The sequence below is a fragment of the Oenanthe melanoleuca genome, chromosome 5 (genome assembly GCF_029582105.1).
Source record: "Oenanthe melanoleuca isolate GR-GAL-2019-014 chromosome 5, OMel1.0, whole genome shotgun sequence".
Classification (NCBI taxonomy): domain Eukaryota; kingdom Metazoa; phylum Chordata; class Aves; order Passeriformes; family Muscicapidae; genus Oenanthe; species Oenanthe melanoleuca.
Genome location: NC_079339.1, coordinates 9,443,946 through 9,464,484, shown reverse-complemented (window position 1 = coordinate 9,464,484; position 20,539 = coordinate 9,443,946). Strand labels below are relative to the sequence as shown.

Here is a 20,539-nt window from a genome sequence, read left to right as displayed (position 1 = left end):
GCCGCGGCCGGAGCCTCGGCGCGTGCGCGGCACGTACCACACCGGGGGCTGAGGGGGCGAACGGAGGACGGCCGGGAGCGGGCGCTGTGCACTGCGGGCGCGGGGGGAGCCGGGGCCGGCAGTCCTCACTCTCCTCGGGGACCCCCCCCACCCTCAGGAGACGCTCACCAGCGGCAAAGGCTTCCAGATTTAATAGCAAACCATACAAAAAGTATAAAACCAAAGGGCGGGTGCACTGCACGGGGAGACGAGGAGGGGGCACAGGAAGAGGAGGCGGGAGGCACATCCTGCCCTTCCCCTACTTGAGGTCCATGAAGCGAATGTCCATGATGAGCAGGAAGTTCTTGGGGAGGGGGCGCGGAGCCGGGGACAGCACGGTGAAGACCTGGCGCTCCAGGTCCACGCCGGTGACCACGATGAAGCCGGCCACGCTGGTCTCGGAGATGTTGTCGTCGGGGCTGTCGGCGGTGCTGACGCTCAGCAGGTGGTGCACCATGTCCCGCCCCGGTGTCACCGGCACCAGCTTCAGCTGGTTGTCCTCCTGTGACATTCCCAGCGGCAGGCACGAGTCTGGGATAGTGGGCGCGCCCACCTTGTAGATCTTGACGTCGGAGAACTTGACGTCAAAGGCGTGGGGGTAGAAGCAGCCGCGGAAGCCGTAGAAGTACTCGCGGATGCGCTCGTCCCGGCATTCCCGGCGGAAGTCCTTGGAGCGCTCCACCACGCCGCCGGACTTGGGCAGCAGCACGGTGCGCACGAAGTGCGGCAGGTCCCGCTTGAGCTCGTTGTAGAGGCGCTCCTGGTCCAGCACCACCACCACGTCCACCTCGAAGGCGGAGGCGGCGTGCACCAGCGCCTGGTAGCCCGAGCTCTTGACCCAGCCGCAGGTGTTGATGACGCAGCCGCTCACCGACGCCCGCCGGTTCACCTCGCACCGCTGGTTGAAGACGTCGGCCAGGCACGACGTGATCTGCGGCAGGAGGGGTCACACAGAGCCACCCGCGTCCCCACGCTCTCCCCAGCTCCTTCAGAACCCTCACAGCCTCTATTCCGGGCGGCCACACAGGGTAAAATGGTGGAAATTGCAGAATGGTCTGGGTTGGAATGGATCTTAAACCCCATCCAGTTCCCTACGGCAGGGACACCTTCCATCAGCCCGGGCTCCTCCATGCCCCATCCAACCTGGCCTTGGGCACTTTCAGGGAAGCCTCTCTAGACAATCCTGGAGGGCGTCACCATCCTCACAGTAAAATAACTCCTTTCTAAGATTCAGCCCAAATTTGTCCTATCACTCTGAACCCATTCCACCACATCCTATCACTCCAGATCCTGACAAGAATCCCTCCCCTTAGCCCTTCGTGATGGAAGAGGCTGCTCTGCCACACAAATTTTCCTTCTCCAGGCCGAACTGCCCCACCTCTCCCAGCCTGTCTCTATAGAGGAGGTGCTCAAGTGCTCTTAATCACCTTCGTGTGCTCCTCTGGACTCCCTTCCCACGCTGATCTGATAGCTGGGAAGGGGTGACTGCCTGTGAACGAGCAGCGTTGTGCTGCCCCCAAAGAGCAGCAGCGGGAGCACCCCGCGGATCCAGACACCCCACAGCGGGGGGAAAGCCTGGGGAACTCTGGGGCCAGATCGAACCCGGGGCGAGGCCCCCGTGCTCACCTTGTTGTAGAGCTTGATGTTGGTGCCGGGCGTGGTGGAGCCGAAGTGGTAGACGAGGGGGGCCTGCAGGGAGAAGCCCTCCTCCACGTCGGCCGGGCGCTCGATGTACAGCGCGCCCATGGTGCCGGGGATGGACACCGAGCCCTGCCCCACGTCCAGCTCCACGAAGGTGGGCCGGCGGCCCAGGCGCACGGCGTAGTTGAGCAGCAGGCGGCACACGGTTGTCTTGCCCACGTCGGTGGGCCCCACCACCATGACGCGGGGCCCGCGCTCGTCCTCCCGCTCGGCCTGGCGCCGCATCTGCTCCAGCGCCGTGTGCGTGTTCAGGTACAGCAGCATCGGCGTGTCCCGCGACACGTAGGCCACCTCGGTGCGGCCGCTGAGCTGCACGGTACAGCCGTGCCACGTGAACACGGCCACCTTGGCGCCCGCGTCGAACGTGAACTTCTTGTTGCGGGTGAGCTCGGTGCCGAACACCTCGGCCATGCCGGTCAGCAGCTCCAGCTGCACCGTCTGCGCCGCCTCCACTTCGAACCGCAGCTCCGTCTCCCGCTCCAGCTCGAACTTCGCCACCTGCTTCTTCTCCTCGCCGCCATCGTCCGCCATGACGGCGACGGGGGGGGGTCCCGGCCCCGGTGTCCCCCGCCCGCCGGGCCGCGACGGAAGTGACGTCAGAGAAGCGCCCCAGGAGAGCGGGTGCCCGGATCACGTGGGGAGCCTCGGTCACGTGGGGAGGAGGCGTGTCCTGAACAGATCCCGCTGCTCATTTGCATCTCATTTGCATATCGCCCGCGGGCCCTCCCCTAGACCTCATCTCATTACAGTGGGGCTCCCTCTCCCCCCCATCCCTCGGGATGGATCCCGGGCTCGTCTGCATGACGTTCACATGACATTTTCACGCGGTCCCGTGCACCGCCCCCCCCCCTCCCTTCCCCGCCTGATTGAGTAACACGGGGACATGAGGGGACAGGGAACATGGGGGGACACGGAGGGCCGGGGTAGCCACGGGGCCGTGGGGGGACACGGAGGGACCGGGAGGTCGCAGCGCATCCCCGGCGGGGGGGCTGACGTCGGGGTGCCGTGCGGTGACGTCACGGCGGCGGTGGCGGGCGGTGACGTCACGGCCGCGGGATGAGTCACGGTGCCGTGATGCGGCTCCCGGGCACGCAGGGCCCCCCCGCGCCCGCCCCGGGGACAGCGGCGACAGCGGCAGCGGCGGCAGCGGGGACAGCGGCGGGCGGTGAGCGGCCCCGGGACCCCACGGAACCCGGTACCCCCCCATCGTGTCCCCCAGAGACCCCCAAAGCCCCACCGAGCGTTCCCGTCGTGTCCCCCAGCGCTCCTGTCATTGCGATACCCCTGTCCTCCTTCACCGTGACCGCAAATTTCCCCCCCACCAGCACCCTCTCGCCTCCCGGGAACCCCCGTAATCCCTGCCGGGACCCACAATCTTCCCCTTGGGACCCCATCGCCGCACCTTGGAACCCTCATCAACCCCCCGCGAGGACCCCCGTCATCTCCCCGTCGGGACTCCCATCATCCTTCCTCCGGTTCCCCATTCGCCCCCGCTCGGTACCCACAGTTTTCCCTCTCAGGACCCCATCATCTCCCCGGCGACCCCCACTCTCCAGGGACTCCCAGACGCTTCGAGAAGAGACCCCAGACCCAGCTCGGGACCGCCCCCGCCTCCCCTAGTCCCTCGGGTCCCCCTTGTCCCCCCGGCTCTCCCGTCACTCCTGCGATGAACCCCCCGGTCTCAGCCGGCCCACATCTGGGCGATTGAGGAGCGGGTCTTCCCTCACGGCCCCCCCTTTCCTCTTGGCAGGCCGCCCCCCTTTTCCGCCTCCTTCTGCCGGGGGGCCCCGGCGGAGCCCCCCGAGCCCGGCCGGGCGGGACGGCGTCTCTGGGCGCGCTGCTGCGCTGCTTCCCCTGCGAGCGGCTGTGCGGGGGCTGCGCGGTGCCCCCCGGGGCGCTGCCCCCGGCCATGCCGCCCCCGGCCCGCCGCCGCCTGCCGCCGGCCGCCCGCCTGCCCCCGCGCACCTTCCGCAGCTACCTGCCGCGCTCGCACCGCACCTACAGCTGCGTGCACTGCCGGGCGCACCTGGCCCGCCACGAGGAGCTCATCTCCAAGGTGCCACCCCCGGGCTGGGAGGGGACCGACCTGTCTGCTGGGACAGTGGGAGTCCCCCTTGCCGCGTCCCCGGGGGGAGTCTTAGGACAGAGGCGTCCCTTCGCCATGTCCCCGGAGTGTTGTGTTTCCCCCCACGGTGTCCCTGGCGTGACCAGTGTCCCTCTGTGGTGTCCCCGGGGTGGTGAGTGCTCCCCCTGTGCTGTCCCGAGATGAGGACATTCCCACGGTGGCCAGTATTGCCCCGAGGCAGGAAGCATCTTCCCCACATCCCCCCACGGCCGGGTGTCCTGGGGGTGGCAGGTGACCCCAATAGCGCTGCCATGGAGGTGACCAGTCTCCCAGACTGCTGGCAGTGCAGCGGGATGGGAGTAGGACATGGAGGGAAGGGTGCTGGTGGACGTGGGGGGACCACCAATGACACTTACCCTGTCCCCACAGTCCTTCCAGGGCAGCCACGGCCGTGCCTACTTGTTCAACTCTGTGTGAGTACTGGGGACACCGGGGGTGGCAGAGGGGAGGGGGAGCCCCGAGGGTCCCCAGGGGTCCCCGGGCTGGCTGTGCCGAGCCTGTGGGACAGCCCACTCTCGGTGCAGGGTGAACGTGGGGTGCGGCCCGGCTGAGCAGCGGCTGCTGCTGACGGGGCTGCACTCGGTGGCCGACATCTTCTGCCAGAGCTGCAAGACCACTCTGGGCTGGAAATATGTGAGTGCCCCTCAGCTGGGACCCCCACCTGCTGCAGGCACTGCCCGGGGGCCCCAACCCCTGCCTGGGCATCCCAACCCCTTTCATGGGCATCCCTGGGCACCCCAACGCCTGCCCTGGGCATCCCTGGGCACCCCAACCCCTGCCCTGAGCATGTCTTAGCACCCCAACCCCTGCCCTGAGCATGTCTTGGCACCCCAACCCCTGCCAAGGGAGCACCAAACTTTTGCTGTGAACAGCCCCAAGCCCTGGGGAAGGCAGCGCCCATCGGGGTATGGGGGGCTGACACTGTGTCCCCCCCAGGAACAGGCGTTCGAGAGCAGCCAGAAATACAAGGAGGGGAAGTTCATCATCGAGATGTCGCACATGGTGAAGGAGAACGGCTGGGACTGACGCGGGGGCGCAGCTGGGACTTGGGGGGCACCTGGGGGGCGCTGGGTGACCCCTCCTTGGCACCTTCCCCGTGCCCCCTGGGTGGCACCAGCCGCGGGGGTTGCGGGGCTTTTCTAGGGCAATAAAGGCTTTTTTTTTTTTTTAGAAGGTGCTGGCTGTCCCCTGCCCCCGGCGCTGCCACCACCCCTGGCTCAACCTGGCACACAGCCCGGCTCAGAGTGGGGGTCCCTGGTGTTCCCAGCCTGTCCCTTCCCCTCCTCACACGCAGGAGGCAGGAGGTGGTTGGTGCATTTATTGGGACCCCGAGCTGGCGGGGAAACTGAGGCACGGGAGGAGCAGGGACTCCCTGGTGCCCTGGGGAGCTGGGGTATGTGAAGGGCGAGGAGATGGGAAGGGAAAGGGGGGAGATGAGAGAGAGAGAGGAAGCTGGGAGGGAGGGAGGAGAGGAAGGAGGGACAAGGGATGCAGAGAGGAGAAGGACGGAGGGAGGGAGGGATGAAGGGAGGGATGAAGGGAGGGAGGGAGGGACAAGGGGAGGAAGGATGAGAGGAGAGAGAGAGGAAAGGGGTAAAGGAGAAAAGGAAGGAGTGAAGCAGGGAGGAGCGAGAGGAGGAGGCAAGAGGGAAGGATGGAGAGATGGGAGGAGGGAAGACACGGAGAGGAGAGGCAGAGTCAGGGCTGGGGGTCGCTGAGACGGCCCATGAAGACGGGGAACTCGCCGGTGTTGTGCCAGAGGACGAAGAGGAAGGGGCGCAGGGCTTCCAGCACCAGAGCCGAGCGCGCCACCGAGGTGGCCATGGCCGCCGCCGCCTCCACGCCCGCCTCGTCCAGCGCCAGCACCGCCCGGTGCTGCGCCGTGTCCACCGCGGCGGGGCCCCGCGCCAGCCCGCACAGCTCCGCGTCCAGGAACAGCCCGAAATCTGCGGCACCCGGCCTCAGCGCCACCCCCGCGGCACACGGGGACACCGCGGCAGCGGGCGCCGAGGGGACACCGGGGACGGAGAGGACACCAAAGGGATCCAGGGACACAAGGGATCCAGAGAAAACCAGAGGGACGGGGACGTGGAGACGCAGGGACGCAAGGGGCAGTGGAGATAGAGGAGACACCGGGACACAACGGGGACACTGGGGGGCGCCAGGGGACACTCAGGGATATGGGGAACACCGGGGAAATGGGGGATGTCTGGGCCGCTGGGGACATGACAGCACGGATAATTTGGGGACATCGGGATGTAAGGGGACATTAGGGGCGCAGGGGGTAGCAGGGCACGTCCGGGGAGCTGGGGACATGGGGGACACCAGGGACACGGGAGTGCGGGGGGTCTCAGGGGAGACCAAGGGATACCAGGGACATTGTGGTCTTTGGAGACCCTGGGGAGGGGCCCGTGACATCCTGCGGGGAGCACCGCCACCTCACAGGGAGTGATGTGACCCCGCAGCCCACCCGGCCGCCGTGGTGCCGTCGGAGGTGTCCTTACCCATGTCGTGCACCAGAGGCACCACGTCCAGGGCGATGTCGAGGCGCAGGCGGGGCAGGGACAGCGCGGTGGCCCGGGGCGCGGTGCGAGCCGCCCGCCGGAGCAGCGCCAGGAAGGTCGTGGGGTCCAGCGCCCGCTCCAGGGTCTCCAGAGGCTCCAGGGGCCCCCGCGGCATCAGCACCACGAGGCTCAGCCCCCCATTGAGCTCCAGCCGCCCCACCTGTGGGGCAGACCCCCACCTAAGGGCCACCTCATGGACCGGCACTCCCACAGTGCCACCAGGGAGGTGCCAGCCCGGCATCTCTCAAAGTCCCGGGGGGGCCAGGTCACAGCGCCAAGGGAGTGACATCAGCCTGGCATCCTCCAAGAGTGCCGCAGAAGTTATGTCACAGCCTGGCACTCCTCCTTAGGGCCACTGGAGTGACACCACGCCATTATCCCCCCAGCATGACCCCCGGACCCCAAGCACCGTTCCCGGCCGAGGGCTACCTGGACCTGCAGGCGGGAGTCGCTGAAAGAGGCCACCGGGTACTTGGCGCTGGTCATGGTGGGCACCCTGCGCGGGGGGTGCCCGGGCCGCACGAAGGGCAGCAGCACTGTCTTCTTGCGGTCCAGCGGGGTGCGCCAGGCGGCTGTGGGGACACGGCACCGCGGCTGGGGGGCGGCGGACACCGGGGGCGACACCGGGCGCCGCACGGGGCGGCCTCAGCCCCGCGCCCCGCGGCCGGGAGATGCCCGGAGGATGGCGAGTGGATGGATGGCGGGGCCGTACCGCGCAGGTGGACGGCGCTGAGCAGCAGCAGGCGCGGCTCGGGGGGCAGCGCGGACAGCAGCGTGGGCAGCAGCCCCTGGCTGGCCTCCCGCACCCAGGCGTTGATGCGCTGCAGGTCCAGGCTCTCGTTGCCGCTCAGGGCGTACGGGCGGGCGCCGTAGAAGCGCAGGGAGTCGTTGAGGAAGCGGGGCCGGAGGTGCAGCTCTGCGGGGCGGCACGGTGCCGGTGTCAGTCCGGGTGTCCGGCCGGGTGCCCAGCCGGCAGCGGCGCCCCACGGGCACCCGGTGCCCGCCTCACCTGGCTGGTGGAAGATTTGGGCGGCCGAGAAGAGGCCTGGCGTGCTGGCCAGCTGCTGCAGGGCGCCGTGCACGCAGTCCACCAGCCCCTGCGGGTACGCCAGGAGGGCGGCCAGGCGCTCCTGGGTTTCTCCGCGGGCACCTGAGGGCACAGGGGAAGCTCAGCGAGCTGTCCCGGCAGGGACAGCGGTGACACGGCGATGCCCGCGGGCAGCCCCTCACCCAGCAGCAGGTGCGAGAGCCCCGTGGCGACGTTGAGGGGGGAGAAGAGCAAGTTGGCGTCGGGATGGGCAGCCTCTGCCATGCGCTGGTAGAAGCGGAGGGCAAAGGTGCCCAGAGCCTCGGTCACGGCAGCCCGCTGCTCCGCCGTGGGCTCCCCGCAGGTGTCGGTCGGCTCCTCGTCCCCAGGGCACGGCGGGGCGCTGGTGCCGGGCGTGGGCACTGCCGTGGTCCCGTTGGCGGCGGCGTCCAGCTCCTCCGGCGCTCCCTCCGGCGCTGTGGGGCTGGGGGCATCCGTGCCACCCCAGCCAGGCAGCCCCTCGGGGCGGGCGCTGGGGGTGGGCACGGGCAGGACGGAGGCCCCCACGTCCTGCCAGGGAGCCGAGCTAGGAGCAGGGGGCACAGGCGGTGTCGGGGGCTCTCCGAGCAGTGTCATCGAGCTGGGAGAGGCCTCCAGAGCGAGCACCTGGGCACAGGGACTTTGCTTGAGGGGGGCATGGGGCAGCCGGGTACTCAGGGAGACTCAGGTGAGGGGGTACAGAGAGGTGTCGGGCACAGTGACCGTGGCTGCTGCCGCTAGCCACGCCAGAGGCAGCCAGAGTGTCTTGGTGGGCATGCTGGTGGGAGGGCACAGGTCAAGGGCAGGACAGACACCCAGCACCCCCACTCCCTGCACCACCCGTACCCCCACCGCGAGCAGCCCCACCCCGGGGTGCCCCCGCTCTGTCCCCCCGGCTGTGGGGGGTGGGAGAGGCAGCACCCCGCGCCCACCTGGGTGTCCGGCGGGTCGGTCCCTGCGTGTCCAGCGGGCGCCGGGGGATCTGGCCGGATCCGACCCTGCCTGGTTAAAAATTAAGGAGGTTCCCGTAAATCAGCTGGGACACGGCCGGTGATGCGGGGGCAGCCGTGGGGGACGGGCAGGGGGGTGCGGAGGCAGCCGGGCTGCGGTCCCGCCTCTCGTTTTGCTGCCGCCAGGCACCCTCTGCCCTTTCTGTCACCCACCACCCGGAGTAACGGGGGTCGCCAGCCGCCCCAGACCCGTCTGTCCCCACCCCCCCGTGCCCGGGGCGCGGACGGAGAACCTCGTCCCGCCCTCCCAGAGGCGTGACTCCACCGAGCCCGTCCCCGTGGCACCGGGCACTGATCACCATGGCCGGGCGGATCGCCCAGGTGGGCACCGGGGCACCGGGACAGGACTAGGACTCCGGCGCCGCTGCGGTACCGGCGCGGGGGTCCTGGTGTTCGCACCGGAGCGGGGACCGGGGGCAGCCGAGCTCGCGGTGCGGGGGTTCCGGTACCGGGGTGCGAAAGGGGGTTCTAGGGAACGTTAGTGCCAGTGCGGGGACGGCAGTACCGGGAGAGGCCGTGCTGGGGGCTGTGAGTGCCCGGTGAGGGCGTTCCGGTACCGGGGAGAGGCAGTGGTAGGGTTGTCAGTGCCCGGGGGCGTCCCGGTACCGAGGTGCGAAAGCGGGTTTTGGGGAGTGTTTAGTGCCCATGCAGGGATGACGGTACAGGGAGAGTCGGTGCTGGGGGATGTCAGTGCCGGTGAGGGGTTCCCGGTGCCGGGGAGAAGCGGTGCTGAAGGGTGTCAGTGCCGATGAGGGGGTCCCGGTACCGGGGAGAGGCAGTGCTGGGGGGTGTCAGTAACGGTGAGGGGGTCCCGGTACCGGGGAGAGGCAGTGCTGAGGGGTGTCAGTGCCGGTGAGGGGGTCCCGGTACCGGGGAGAGGCAGTGCTGGGAGGTGTCAGTGCCGGTGAGGGGGTCCCGGTACCGGGGAGAGGCAGTGCTGGGAGGTGTCAGTGCCGGTGAGGGGGTCCCGGTACCGGGGAGAAGCGGTGCTGAAGGGTGTCAGTGCCCGGTGAGGGGTCCCGGTACCGGGGAGAAGCGGTGCTGAGGGGTGTCAGTGCCGGTGAGGGGGTCCCGGTACCGGGGAGAAGCGGTGCTGAAGGGTGTCAGTGCCCGGTGAGGGGTCCCGGATTCCGGGGTGCGAGGGAAGCAGTACCAGGGTGGAGGGTCTCCGGTGCGGGGGTAACAAATACCCCGGCACGTTTCGGTTTCGTTTCCCCGGCGGGGCGGCCCCGCCCAGGGGTGTGTCCAGGATGCTGGCCCCGTCCATAAAGGTGTGCCCGATAATTAAACCCTGCCTATTAAGGCGCGGCCCGCAGGCCACGCCGCCCAGAGGAGTGTCCGGCCGGAGGATTGACCTATGGAGGGGTCGCTCTGGACACACCTCCGCCCTAAAAGGCGAGTCCCGAACGGCCCTGCCCACGCCTGCCCCACCCCTTCCCGCAGGAGCTGGAGGAGGCGCGGCGCTGGGAGGGGGCCCGCGACGTGCGGCCGCTGAACGGGAACGTGCGGCGCTGGACGGGGCTCCTGCTGCCCGTGCGTGGGGAGAGGGCACGGGGGGACGTGGGGGCACGGAGAGCTGCGGGGAGTCCTGGGGACTGGGAAGGATGTGTACTTCTTGCGGGCTTGTAGGAAGGATGTGCCCCTGGGGGCATGGGAGGAGCTGGGGTGACCCTTGGCTGTCTCACTGATTGAGGGTTTCTCTCAGGACAGAAGTGGGGAGGGTCCCTCTGAGGACACTGCGGGTCCTGGGCTGGGGACTCTGGGTGGAGGTTCCCCGCCTGAGGGGCTCGGGCTGGCACGGGGGGAACCTCTACAGGGGGCACGGGGTGTCAGGGCTGGACAGGGCCCCCTTTCCCCGATGGACGCCGTGGCAGAGGGGGCTGAGGTGCTCCCCATACCCCGGCAGAACAACCCCCCATACAACACGGGCGCCTTCCGCTTCGAGCTGACCTTCTCCCCGAACCACCCGCTGGAGCCCCCCTGCGCCACCCTCCGCACCCCCATCTACCACCCCAGCGTGGACCGGGGGGGCCACGTCTGCCAGCCCCTCACCACCCACGGGCACTGGGAGCCCACCACCCGCGCCATCCAAGGTGGGCACCGCGGGGACAGGGGCACAGCGCTGGGGGTGCCCCTCCAACCCCCCTGCTCCTGCACAGTGCTGGGGGTGACCAGCACTGACCCTCCCGTTCCTGCAGTGCTCCAGGACCTGCTGCTGCAGCTGGACAGCCCCGACCCCCAGCGGGTGCTGCGGCCGGACGTGGCCCGGGAGCTGCAGGAACGCCCCGAGGAGTTCCGGCGCCGGGCAGAGGAACACACGCGGCTCCACGCCGAGCTGCGCCCCGACCCCCGTACATGAGGCAATAAATTCCCTCCATCACCTGCTCTGCCTCCGTGGTGCCTCACTGCCAGGGTGGCGGGCTCCAGGAGTTGCTGCCCGCCACGTGCCAGCTCTGGGGGATGTCACCCTCCTGGTGCCCAGCCTGGTGACAATGCCCGGACACTCGCGTGGTGCCAGCGTTCCTCCCTCCAGAGACGAAGCCACCACCTCCTGGCACCATGGCCTTTACTGCTGGGGGACAAAGAGGGGGATGGCACAGGTGGGGGGGTGTGGGGGACCCTCTCAGCGCTTCTTGGTCTTGACGAGCCCCTTGGCCACCAGGCAGCGGTACAGCTCCTGCACGTACGTGTACACGCACTTGGCGTCGGGCACCGGCAGCCGCACCATGTCCTCCACCTCCAGCAGCGGGGCGCAGCCCGCCCGCTCCCTGCGGGAGGGGACACCGCTGTCACCGGGGCCACCGGGGGGCGGCCGGGGGCACCGAGGGGCGGGGGCTGCGCTCACGCACTCGGCGGTGGCGAAGGCCAGGGCGAAGTTGTCCCGGCGGGCATTGGGCTCCAGGGTGGCGAAGTCGAAGGCGTCGGGGAAGAAGCTGTGCAGGAGGGCGCAGAAGGCCAGCCCGCTGCCCCAGCTGCCCGAGAAGTTCTGCACGTCCACGTTCTGCGCAGACAGGGGGGTCAGGCCACCCCCGGAGCCCCCCCCGGGCCCTCCCGCCGGCCCCACCTGCACCCACCGGGTACCCGCGGGTGCGGGCGCGGCACCACTCCAGCAGCATCGTCTTGACCGTGGCGGCCCCCCCCGAGCGCCGCAGGTGTGGGGCTGGGCCCTTGGCAGCCCTGGGGGGACCTGGGCTGTGGGATCCCTCACAGGGACCCCCTATCCCTCCATGACCCCATTGCCCCGTGGCTCTAGGCCCCCAATGCCCCATGGTCACACAGCCCACCCCAGCTCACCCCCCCACACTGCCCTACAGACCCCACTCCCCCATGCCCCCCAATATCCCCTCTCTCCATACCCTCCCTCGTTGCTCTGTGTCCCCCCAATACATCATTACCCCACAGACCCCCAGTTCCCCTATGACCCCATTGCCCTGTGCCCCCCTAATACCCCCACTGTCCCATGCCCCCGCCATGCCCCCCAATTTCCCCGGTACCTCCCATTGCCTCATGACCTTCCAACACCACCACTGCTCCATGACCCACCCATCTCACTGTCCCTGGCTGTCCTATCACCCCCCAATCCCCCTGTGTCCCACCATTCCCTCAATGCCCCTCCTGCCCCCATGGGGTCAGGCCCCCCTCACCCTCCGAATTTCTCCAGGATGGCAGAGCGCCCCTGTGCCCGGGACCCCACTCGTGGCCGTCCCCCGGCCCCCTCCAGCCTCAGCCTCTGTCCTGCCGAACCGGGGGCTGCCTTGTCCCGTGGTCCCCCCGCTGGAGCAGCCCTGCGGGCACACACGGGTGGGACAGCCATGAGCAGAGGGCTGTGGGGTGCCATCCCTGCCATGGGGGACTGGGGTGCCACCTGTGGGGACACACCTCTTGCTGCCCCCCGCGTCCTCGGTGGTGCCAGCTGCAAGGAGAGAGAAGGGGTCAGAGGGGTGGAAGAGGGCACTCACACTCCCCCGGGCACCCCTGGAGCTCAAAGTCCTTTCCCATGGGAAAGATGAATAGTGTGGGGCAGCAGTGACCCCAGGACACCCGGGTGCCCAAGTGGCTCTTACCTGTGGGGGACGTTGGGGATGCTGGGGACATAGGGGATGTGGGGGATGTGGGAGATGCAGGGGATGTGGGAGACGTGGGGCTGGTGGTCCCCTCTGGGGACGAGCAGGGAGGGAACTCAGGCCACAGCTCGTCGTCCTCGTCCTGAAGCCAAGTGGGCTCCTGTAAGTAACAGGCAGGGTGGCACTGCCAGCACGGGCAGTGTCACACAATGTCCCTGGCACTGTCATCCTGGCCCTGGCACTGACACCCTGCCCCAGTAAAGCCTGTCCCTGTCCCCATCCATACCGCAGCTGCCCTCCCCACCGCCTCCAGCCCCGGCTGTGTCACCACCTCCCTTACAACCCCTCCTCACCTGTCGGCGCCGGGTGTTGCCCGCTGCTGCTGGTGCCGCTTCTCCCCCGGTGCCCGCCTCGGTACCCCCTCCGGTGCCCCCGGCTGTCCCTGCCTCGGCATCGCCACCGCCATCCCCGGCCTCGCCCGCGGCACCCCCGGGTGCTTCTGCCCCTTCATCCCCGGTAGTCTCTGTCCCCGCGCACCCCCCTGAGCCCCCCGTATCCTCCCCTTCACCCCCCGTGTTCTTCCCTTCACCCCCCGTCTCCCCCCCGCCGTCCCCCACTTCCCGAGCTTCCTCCCCACCCTGGGGAGCCGTCGCCTCCCCGCTGCCCTTCCCCGGCCCCGCGGCGGGGTCAGAGGGGGTGTCCGGGCTGGGGCTACCGCGGGTGGGGGTGCCAGGGGTCGGGGTGTCCGGGGTGGGGGTGCCAGGGGTCGGGGTGTCCGGGGTGGGGGTGCCAGGGGTCGGGGTGTCCGAGGTGGGGGTGTCAGGGGTCGGGGTGTCCGAGGTGGGGGTGTTCGAAGCGGGGGTTTCAGCGCCTCCCAGAGCCTCCATGTTGCCGCGGTCACTGCTGCAGGGGCACAGGGTTGTCACTGGGCTGCCCCCCGAAGACGCCGTGAGCTTGCCCGTGCCCGCCATAGCCCCCCAACCCGGCTAAGCCCTCTCCTGCCCCTGTCCCCAAGCCCTCCTCCAGCTTGGGCCACGTTGGGCACCCCAGTTGCCCCACCCTGGCCCCGCCACGCCCCATCCCGACACCGCAACAGCACAGCCCGGTCCCGTCACGTTTTCCTGCAGCCCCCCAAGCCCCAAATCAACCCTCCCATTGCTCTCCTGCCCCACTTTGCCTCCACCCCACGCCCCGTGTCAGCGCCCTTCCTGCCCCCATGTCCTCTCCCGACCACCCATATCCCATCCCGGCACCGCCATGTCCCTCTCCCGGCCTCCAGCTCCCACTGCTGGCCCCCTATAACCCCTTCCCGGTCTCCCTCCGCTGCTCCTCCCCGGCGCCCCCAGCCCGCACGCTCCCTGCCGCTCCCCGTTCCACCCCTGCCCCACGTAGTCCCGGTCCCCCCGGCGCCGCCCGGAGCCGCTCCGAGCCCCCGGAGCCCCTCGCCCCGTACCCTCCGGCTGCTCCGGCTCCGCCGCCCCTGCTGCGCTCCGGCCCCCCCGCCCGGCGCTATTTTTACCCGGCGGGGGCAGGTGCCGCCTTCACTCACCGCCCACTCGCGGGGCACGCGTGGGGCCGGGCCGGACACCGGGCACGGCTGGGGAGGGGGAACACGCCGACAGTCCCACCCGGACAGCGGCGACACCCCAAAGCCGCCCACGGAGGGGGGGACAGAACCCGTGCCGTGTGACCCCAGGGGCACAGGGGACACGGACACCCTGGGTAGGGACAGGGAGATTTGGGGGGGTCACATGGGTCAGGCGGGGAACACAGACACGCGGGGGTGTACGGGGAGAAGGAGGGACACGGGGGACGAGGGGAACACGGTGGGAACAGATTCCCGGGGGGCTATGGGGGCACAGACACTTGGGGACACAGGTCACACGGGGATAGCCCGGGCAGGACGGCGGGACACAGGACCCAGGGAGACGAGGAGCAGGGGACACAGAGGCGGAGGATAAGACCGGAGGACCCGAAGTCCCCCGGCCATGCCCAGGTGAGGACCCGGCGATGACCACGCCCCCTCCTGTTTGGACACGCCCCCTTCTCCGGACCACGCCCCTCGGGGCAAAGGCCGGGCACAGCGCGCGCTCGGCCGCTCCCCTGCTGCCGCTGGCCTCCGCCGTGGCCACGCCCCCTCCGCGAGGCCAATCAGCGACAAGGGCGCACCCCTGGTCCCGCTTCTTCCCGCACGTGATTGGCTGGTGCCGACGGCGGGGCGGGGCCTCTGCGCGCGTGGGCGGAAGCGCGGCGCCCACGTGGTTCCTGCAGGGAGCCGCCGCCGGGTCCCGAACCGAGCGGGACCGTGGGGGTCCAACGGGGCGGATCCGAGCGGGGTCGGGCCTAGAGGGACCGGGATCGGGACCGGGACCGAGCGGGGCCGGTGCTGGCCGCCATGGATCCGCTGCGGGCTCAGCAGCTGGCGGCCGAGCTGGAGGTTGAGATGATGGCCGACATGTACAATCGGTGCGGCCCGCCGGGAGGGCGCATTGGGGTATCGGGGACTGTCCGTGGCTTGGGGGACAATAGCGGGTGTCAGAAGCACTGGAGAATCCTGGGGTGCTGGGGGTGTAGGGGAGTGCGGGGTGTCCTAGGAGACACCCGGGGAACGGGGGGGAAACGGAGATGCCTGAGGATGGGGGACGCTGGGGGGTCCAAAGGGTGCCCGGGTGGCGATGACGGGGGACACTGGGCTTGTTGGGGTGCAGAGGCCGGGGTCCCGGTCGGTGATGATGAGGATACAGGAGGTGTTGGGGTGCAAGGGCTCGGGGTGCCGGGGCTGGCGATAACGCGGGATGCTGAGGTGCAGGCCTGGGTCCCGGGGGTGGCGATGGCGGGGTACAGGAGATGTTGGGATGTGCGGTCGGGGTCCCGGGGGTGGCGATGGCGGGGTACAGGAGATGTTGGGGTGTGCGGTCGGGGTCCCGGGGTGCAGGGTGTGCTGGGGTGCGGGTGGCCGTGTCCCGGGTGGCGCGGGGCTCAGGCGCGGTGCGGTCCGTGCAGGATGACCCAGGCGTGCCACCGCAAGTGCGTCCCCCCGCACTACAAGGAGTCGGAGCTGTCCAAAGGGGAATGCGTGTGCCTGGACCGCTGCGTGGCCAAGTACCTGGAGGTGCACGAGCGGATGGGCAAGAAGCTGACAGAGCTGTCGCTGCAGGACGAGGAGCTGCTCAAGCGAATGCAGCAGGGCACCGGCACTGCCTGAGCCCCCACCCCGCACCCCAATAAACCTGGGGCGTCTCCTGTCCTCCCCTCGCCCCCCAAACCCACCCTGTGGCCGTGTGTTGGGGTACGTGGTGCCCGTGGTTGCTGCTGCTGTGAGCCCCCCTTGCTGTCCCCAGCTGCCACGTGCCGTGTCCTTGTGGGGGGCACCCCTGGGTGCCCCTCCCGGCCGGGCCCAGCCCGTGTAATCCCCCGGATTAGGCAGAGCTGGGCTGAGCCCCTTGTAATCCCCAGTGGGGTGGGACAGGGCTCAGCCCCTCCCTGTCTGTCTGTGCTGAGGGTCACCAGAGGGGACAGCCGGGTCCCTGCACAGCGACACAGCGCCAGAGGGGCGGGGCACAGGGACACCCCCAGGACACCCAGCCCCAGCTGAGGATACAGAGAGGGGACCGTGTGGGGACAACGCAGGGACATCTCTGCCTGGGCAAAGACCACGTGGAGACAGCCAGAGAAACACAGGGGAGGGGGCATGGGGACACCCACGGGGGACAGGCTGCACACACACCCACCCAGAGACACCCCCACACACCCCCGGGGACAGTTGGAGGGACATGGTCACCCAGGGAGTCACACCCGCTGAGGGACACCCCAGGCTGTGTGAGGGACACCTGCCGAGGGACAGCCCGGGGGTTGCACACACCCAGAGGGAGCGAGGGTAGGGGGCGGGCCGTGTCCCTGCTCCCACAGCCCGGCAGCAGTTCCACACGGTTCCATCTGTGTGCCGGCGCCTGCGGGAAGTGGGTCAGGCTGTGCAGGGCGCGGGTGACGGCGCGGGGGTGGCTCCGACCCCGCGGCTCCCGTGGCACCCGGCAGCGCTCTGCGCGGGGTGCGGGGTCTCGGCGTCACGGGAACCTGCGTGTCACCGGCCCCGCCGTGCCCTGCGGGTGTGGCGCCTGTCGGGAGGTGTCCGTCTGTCCCCCCCGCAGCGCACTGCACGCCTCGCTGCCCTGCCACCCGCCGCTCCCATCAATATTTCAGGAGCAGCAGGCGGTGACCTGGAACGGCAGCAGCCCATCCACAGCAGCCAGGCCCCGCTCTCCCAAAATAAGACCATTTTTAATAAATAATTTCCCACCTTTTGGTTCCTGTTGGGGGTTTTTCCCGCTCAGGATGGGAGGGGACCCCCTTCTGCATCCTGTGGCCCCCACCCGCCGGCCGTTCCCCACAGTTCTTGAGGCCTCCCCTGGGGACAAGGGGGGCACGGGCGCCCCGAGGAGCCGGGATCCCCCTGGGGCGCCGAGGGGGGCTCAGAGTCGGGGCAGGATCAGAGCCAGGAGGGGCAGGAGGACGGGGGGCCGGTGGGGCGCGGCGGTGGCCATGGGGGCACAGGGGTCGTGGGGGCAGCTGGCGTCCTCGGGGGGCCCGCGGGAGTCACGGGACGGGGGGGGCGGCCGGGGCTGGGGTCCCCGCAGGTCGTGGGGGGGCAGCCCGTCGCGGTAGAAGGCGGAGGGCGGCGCGGCCGGGAGGGTGCCCGGGCGACCCAGCGCCCGCCCCGGGGTGCCCAGCACCGCCACCCCGTTGCCGCCGTTGCCATCTTCCATCTCCTCGTCCTCGTCGTCGTCGTCCTCCTCGGGGCAGGCGTCGAAGTCGCGGGGGCGGAGGTGGCGCAGGTCGGTGCCGCGGCGGTGCGGGGGGCTGGCGCACGGTACCGGCGAGCTGGAGACGCGCGTGCGGCGGAACCAGGCCCAGAGCGGGCGCGCACGGCAGTCGCACGCCCAGGGGTTGGCGTTGAGGCGCAGGAACTGCAGCGAGGGCAGCGCGGCCAGCGGGTCCCCGGGCAGGGCCACCAGGCTGTTGTTGAACAGGTAGAGGATGGTGAGGCGCGCCAGCCCCCCGAAGGCGCGGCGGTGGATGGATGCCAGCCGGTTGGCGTGCAGCAGCAGCCGGTCCAGGCTCGACAGCCCCCGGAAGACGCCCTCCGACAGCGCCCGCAGCCGGTTGCCGTGCAGGAAGAGGTGGCTCAGGTTGGCCAGGTCGGCAAAGAGGTCGTCCTGCGGGGAATGGGAGAGGGGTGGCCGTGGGGTGCGGGTCCGCAGTGCAGTTCTGCCTGGTGGGCATCACCTGGAGAGCCGCTGCTGTGGCAGCCCTGCCAGCATCACCCGTCACCCCCTGCTCCGCGAGGATCACCTTGTCCCACGTTCCTGCCGTCACCCACGGCCCTGCCCCACGGCCACCACCCTGCTCTCCCGTCTCTGCCCGGCATCCTGACCCCGCCAGCATCACCTCGTCCCACATCCTGTCTGCGTGGGTTGTCACCCATCACCCTGCCCGCCCCCCCACCTCACCCACCTGGAGGTAGAGCAGCCCGTTCTCCTGCAGGTAGAGGTACTGGAGGCTGCGGAGGCCGCGGAAGATGCCGCTGGGCAGGCTGGCCAGCCGGCACCGGTACAGGTGCAGCGCCTGGAGGCGGTGGAGGCCGTGGAAGGTGTCGGGGGCCAGGACGCGGAGGTGCGGGTTGTCACCCAGGTCGAGCTCCTCCAGGGCGGGCAGGTGGCGGAAGGTGCCCGGCTGGATGGAGGAGATGTTGTTGGAGTAGAGCCAGAGGGTGACGGTGCTGGGCCCGAAGGTGCCCGCCCGCAGCGCCCCGATGACGTTGTTCTGCAGGAAGAGGCGGCGGGCGCCGGGCGGGAGCCCCGCGGGCACCGAGGAGAAGTTGTTGGCCTGGCAGCTGACGGTGGGCGGCGAGACGTAGCAGGTGCAGAGCGCGGGGCAGGCGGGAGCCCCGCCGGGCACCCACACCAGCGCCGCCAGCAGCAGCAGGGCCGCCGGGCGCCCGCCTGAGGGCACAGCGGGGCGTCAGCGCGGGGCACCGCGCGTCCCCGACCCCCGCGCCGCCGCCGCCCGCGCCCCGCAGCCCCCCGGCACCCGCGGCCCACGGAGCCCCCCGGCGCCGTGCCCACGCTGGCATCGAGCCGTGGCTCCTCAGGAGAGTCCCAAGGTCCTGATGGTTCCATAGGGTTGGGCACCCCAAGGAGGCCCCCAGGACTGCACCCACTCTTAGGGCCGTGGTTCCCCAGGAGAATCCCCAAGGTCATCACCACCCCGTAGGGCTGGGCTCTGCTAGAAGCCCACGAAAGCCACGCCGGCTCCATAGGGCCGTGGTTCCCCAGGAGAACGCCAAGGTCATCACCGTCCCATAGGGCTGGACACCCCGGGGTGGGGACTGTGCCCACCCACAGGGCCAGGGTCTCCAGGAATCGCCTGAGGGCCGTGCCTCCCCAGGGACCCCCAAGGCCGTGCCCACCCACAGGGCCAGGGTCCCCTAGGAGATCCTAGGACCACAGTCCCCGAGGAGAATTCCAAGGTCATGACCAGCCGATGGCACTGAGCGCCCCTTGCAGCCCCCAGACCCACACCAGCCCCCAGGACCGTGCTCCCCAGAGACCCCCCAGGGCTGTGCTGCTGCGCAGCACCAAGGCTGGGCACCCCAAAAAGTGGCCGTCCACCTGAGACCTCCTGGGGCTGCTCCTGCCACCGGGGCCGTGCTCCCCAGGGACCCCCGAAGCTCCCTGACCCCCCTGCCCTGGCCTCACTCCTGCGGGACCCACGGTCCACCAGATCCCCCCAAAGGGTCACAGACCCCTGGGACCCCCCTCACCCCAGTCTGGGGGGGGGTCCGTGCCCCCTCCCCAAACGGGGCGGTGCCACGTGAGCGCGTGCCGCGGCCACGTGTGGGGCGGGGCACGCGTGGGCGCGGGCTGACGACACGCGCCGCCGCTCCGGGTGTTCAGCATCCCCCCCTTCCTCCCTCCCTCCCCCCCACCCGTGTCCATCCCCCCCCTCAGGCTGCAACCCGAGAGCTTCATCCATAATTCAGCCCGGCGGCCTGGATCCACGCCCGGGGATGCGTGGATGCGCCCAGTCGCCGCTACCGGGGGAGGGGAGAGGAAGGAGGGGGGCGGTGGGACCCTCCGGTGCACCGGAGGTCACACCGGAGATGCACCGAGGGGTCCCGCCGCCCCCTTCCCTCCCTTCCCCTCTGCCGGTGCTCCACGAGTTGGGGGGGTACCCACCCCCCACCCACCCACGGAGGCGTCCGGCGCATCTGCTCAGCGCCGCCCCCCTCCCCCGGCGCCCCGTGCCGGCGTGCGCCCCCCACCCGCGTCCCATCTGTCACTCCCCCACGCCGCGGGCTGACTCAGTTGGGAGCTGAAGTCACCGGTTCTCAGCTTCCCCCCCACCCCACCCCGGGTGCCAAACCCCCCCACCCCGGTACCTGCGGGTACCCCACAGACCCGCGGCACCCACCCGCGGGGTGACCCGCGCACTCTCGGCTCCGCGGCCGTGCCCTTAGTGTGAATTGTGGAGCGTCTCCGCGCCGGGCTGCGGGTCCGAGGCTGGCACCGCGTAGCCCCTGGGTGGTGGGGAACGCCCCGCTGGGGATCGTGGGGTACCCACACTCCGGGATGGGTTTCTTGGGGTGGCACCGGGTACCCCGTGGATCGTGGAGCGCCCAGAAGCCGGGCTACGCACGGCGGCGCTGCACAGGGTGTGCCGGGGTTCGTGGGGCACCCCCACGCCGTCCTGGGGGGCCCGGGGTGGCACCGAGTGCCCACGTGTCATGGGGCACCCCCACGCTGGTCCGGGGGTCCCGGGGTGGCACCGGATCCCCCGCGGGTCACGAGAGAGCCACAGTTCGGGCTGGGCGGGCAGCCGACACCTCGTGGGTCGGGGACACCCTCGCATCAGCAGCCGGGCGTCGCGGGTGCCCCGGGACTGCGCCCCCACGCCGGGCTGCGCGTTCCGGG

The 20,539-nt window shown here is 70.2% G+C and overlaps 7 protein-coding genes across 7 annotated transcripts; 3 read left to right on the top strand and 4 right to left on the bottom strand.

Moving 5' to 3' along the window:
* Nucleotides 1-175: 175 nt before the first annotated feature.
* CLP1 (cleavage factor polyribonucleotide kinase subunit 1) lies at nt 176-2,405 on the bottom strand. Its single transcript, XM_056493402.1, has 2 exons — nt 1,666-2,405; nt 176-970 (listed from the first exon to the last, which is right to left on the bottom strand). Exons 1-2 carry the CDS (start codon nt 2,269-2,271, stop codon nt 299-301), a joined length of 1,278 nt encoding a protein of 425 aa, XP_056349377.1. The 5' UTR covers nt 2,272-2,405; the 3' UTR covers nt 176-298.
* On the top strand, nt 2,270-4,977 carry YPEL4 (yippee like 4). The gene is made up of 6 exons (XM_056492341.1): nt 2,270-2,392; nt 2,816-2,935; nt 3,491-3,796; nt 4,235-4,278; nt 4,390-4,498; nt 4,802-4,977. The coding sequence occupies exons 1-6, from the start codon at nt 2,270-2,272 to the stop codon at nt 4,889-4,891; spliced, it is 792 nt and encodes a 263-aa protein (XP_056348316.1). The 3' UTR covers nt 4,892-4,977.
* Nucleotides 4,978-5,168: 191 nt separating this feature from the next.
* SERPING1 (serpin family G member 1) lies at nt 5,169-8,800 on the bottom strand (the record flags this gene model as incomplete). The annotated part of the gene is made up of 9 exons (XM_056492340.1): nt 5,169-5,811; nt 6,370-6,589; nt 6,859-7,001; nt 7,142-7,345; nt 7,439-7,579; nt 7,660-8,140; nt 8,213-8,273; nt 8,428-8,493; nt 8,709-8,800. Coding segments are annotated over 9 exons (1,656 nt in total), but the record flags the coding sequence as incomplete, so codon positions are not given.
* On the top strand, nt 8,433-10,889 carry LOC130254142 (ubiquitin-conjugating enzyme E2 L5-like). Its single transcript, XM_056493401.1, has 4 exons — nt 8,433-8,826; nt 9,949-10,038; nt 10,412-10,598; nt 10,704-10,889. The coding sequence occupies exons 1-4, from the start codon at nt 8,806-8,808 to the stop codon at nt 10,862-10,864; spliced, it is 459 nt and encodes a 152-aa protein (XP_056349376.1). The 5' UTR covers nt 8,433-8,805; the 3' UTR covers nt 10,865-10,889.
* A 202-nt stretch (nt 10,890-11,091) lies between these two features.
* On the bottom strand, nt 11,092-13,080 carry SMTNL1 (smoothelin like 1). The gene is made up of 8 exons (XM_056492339.1): nt 13,057-13,080; nt 12,923-13,015; nt 12,570-12,729; nt 12,385-12,418; nt 12,150-12,290; nt 11,580-11,682; nt 11,355-11,506; nt 11,092-11,273 (listed from the first exon to the last, which is right to left on the bottom strand). Exons 1-8 carry the CDS (start codon nt 13,078-13,080, stop codon nt 11,129-11,131), a joined length of 852 nt encoding a protein of 283 aa, XP_056348314.1. The 3' UTR covers nt 11,092-11,128.
* Nucleotides 13,081-14,791: 1,711 nt separating this feature from the next.
* TIMM10 (translocase of inner mitochondrial membrane 10) lies at nt 14,792-15,838 on the top strand. Its single transcript, XM_056492897.1, has 2 exons — nt 14,792-15,035; nt 15,573-15,838. Exons 1-2 carry the CDS (start codon nt 14,965-14,967, stop codon nt 15,772-15,774), a joined length of 273 nt encoding a protein of 90 aa, XP_056348872.1. The 5' UTR covers nt 14,792-14,964; the 3' UTR covers nt 15,775-15,838.
* Nucleotides 15,839-16,765: 927 nt separating this feature from the next.
* Nucleotides 16,766-19,525, bottom strand: RTN4RL2 (reticulon 4 receptor like 2). Its single transcript, XM_056492338.1, has 3 exons — nt 19,390-19,525; nt 18,081-18,568; nt 16,766-17,782 (listed from the first exon to the last, which is right to left on the bottom strand). Exons 1-3 carry the CDS (start codon nt 19,523-19,525, stop codon nt 17,039-17,041), a joined length of 1,368 nt encoding a protein of 455 aa, XP_056348313.1. The 3' UTR covers nt 16,766-17,038.
* Nucleotides 19,526-20,539: the final 1,014 nt, after the last annotated feature.

Excerpts from the sequence above, each read along its gene's own strand:
- RTN4RL2 (XM_056492338.1), bottom strand. The coding sequence starts at position 19,525 with ATGCTGAACACCCGGAGCGGCGGCGCGTGTCGTCAGCCCGCGCCCACG. Across the intron at positions 18,569-19,389 it reads GGACCCCCCCCCAGACTGGG|GCGGGCGCCCGGCGGCCCTG; the intron begins GTGAGGGGGGTC and ends CTGTGCCCTCAG. Across the intron at positions 17,783-18,080 it reads ACGGGCTGCTCTACCTCCAG|GACGACCTCTTTGCCGACCT; the intron begins GTGGGTGAGGTG and ends CATTCCCCGCAG.
- CLP1 (XM_056493402.1), bottom strand. The coding sequence starts at position 2,271 with ATGGCGGACGATGGCGGCGAGGAGAAGAAGCAGGTGGCGAAGTTCGAG. Across the intron at positions 971-1,665 it reads ACATCAAGCTCTACAACAAG|ATCACGTCGTGCCTGGCCGA; the intron begins GTGAGCACGGGG and ends CTCCTGCCGCAG.
- YPEL4 (XM_056492341.1), top strand. The coding sequence starts at position 2,270 with ATGACGGCGACGGGGGGGGGTCCCGGCCCCGGTGTCCCCCGCCCGCCG. Across the intron at positions 2,393-2,815 it reads ACGTGGGGAGCCTCGGTCAC|TGCGGCTCCCGGGCACGCAG; the intron begins GTGGGGAGGAGG and ends ACGGTGCCGTGA. Across the intron at positions 4,279-4,389 it reads GCCTACTTGTTCAACTCTGT|GGTGAACGTGGGGTGCGGCC; the intron begins GTGAGTACTGGG and ends CTCTCGGTGCAG.
- LOC130254142 (XM_056493401.1), top strand. The coding sequence starts at position 8,806 with ATGGCCGGGCGGATCGCCCAG. Across the intron at positions 8,827-9,948 it reads TGGCCGGGCGGATCGCCCAG|GAGCTGGAGGAGGCGCGGCG; the intron begins GTGGGCACCGGG and ends CCCTTCCCGCAG. Across the intron at positions 10,039-10,411 it reads GGACGGGGCTCCTGCTGCCC|AACAACCCCCCATACAACAC; the intron begins GTGCGTGGGGAG and ends ATACCCCGGCAG.
- TIMM10 (XM_056492897.1), top strand. The coding sequence starts at position 14,965 with ATGGATCCGCTGCGGGCTCAGCAGCTGGCGGCCGAGCTGGAGGTTGAG. Across the intron at positions 15,036-15,572 it reads ATGGCCGACATGTACAATCG|GATGACCCAGGCGTGCCACC; the intron begins GTGCGGCCCGCC and ends CGGTCCGTGCAG.
- SMTNL1 (XM_056492339.1), bottom strand. The coding sequence starts at position 13,080 with ATGAAGGGGCAGAAGCACCCGGGG. Across the intron at positions 11,683-12,149 it reads ATCCTGGAGAAATTCGGAGG|GGCTGCCAAGGGCCCAGCCC; the intron begins GTGAGGGGGGCC and ends AGGTCCCCCCAG. Across the intron at positions 11,274-11,354 it reads CTGGCCTTCGCCACCGCCGA|GGAGCGGGCGGGCTGCGCCC; the intron begins GTGCGTGAGCGC and ends CCCCTCCCGCAG.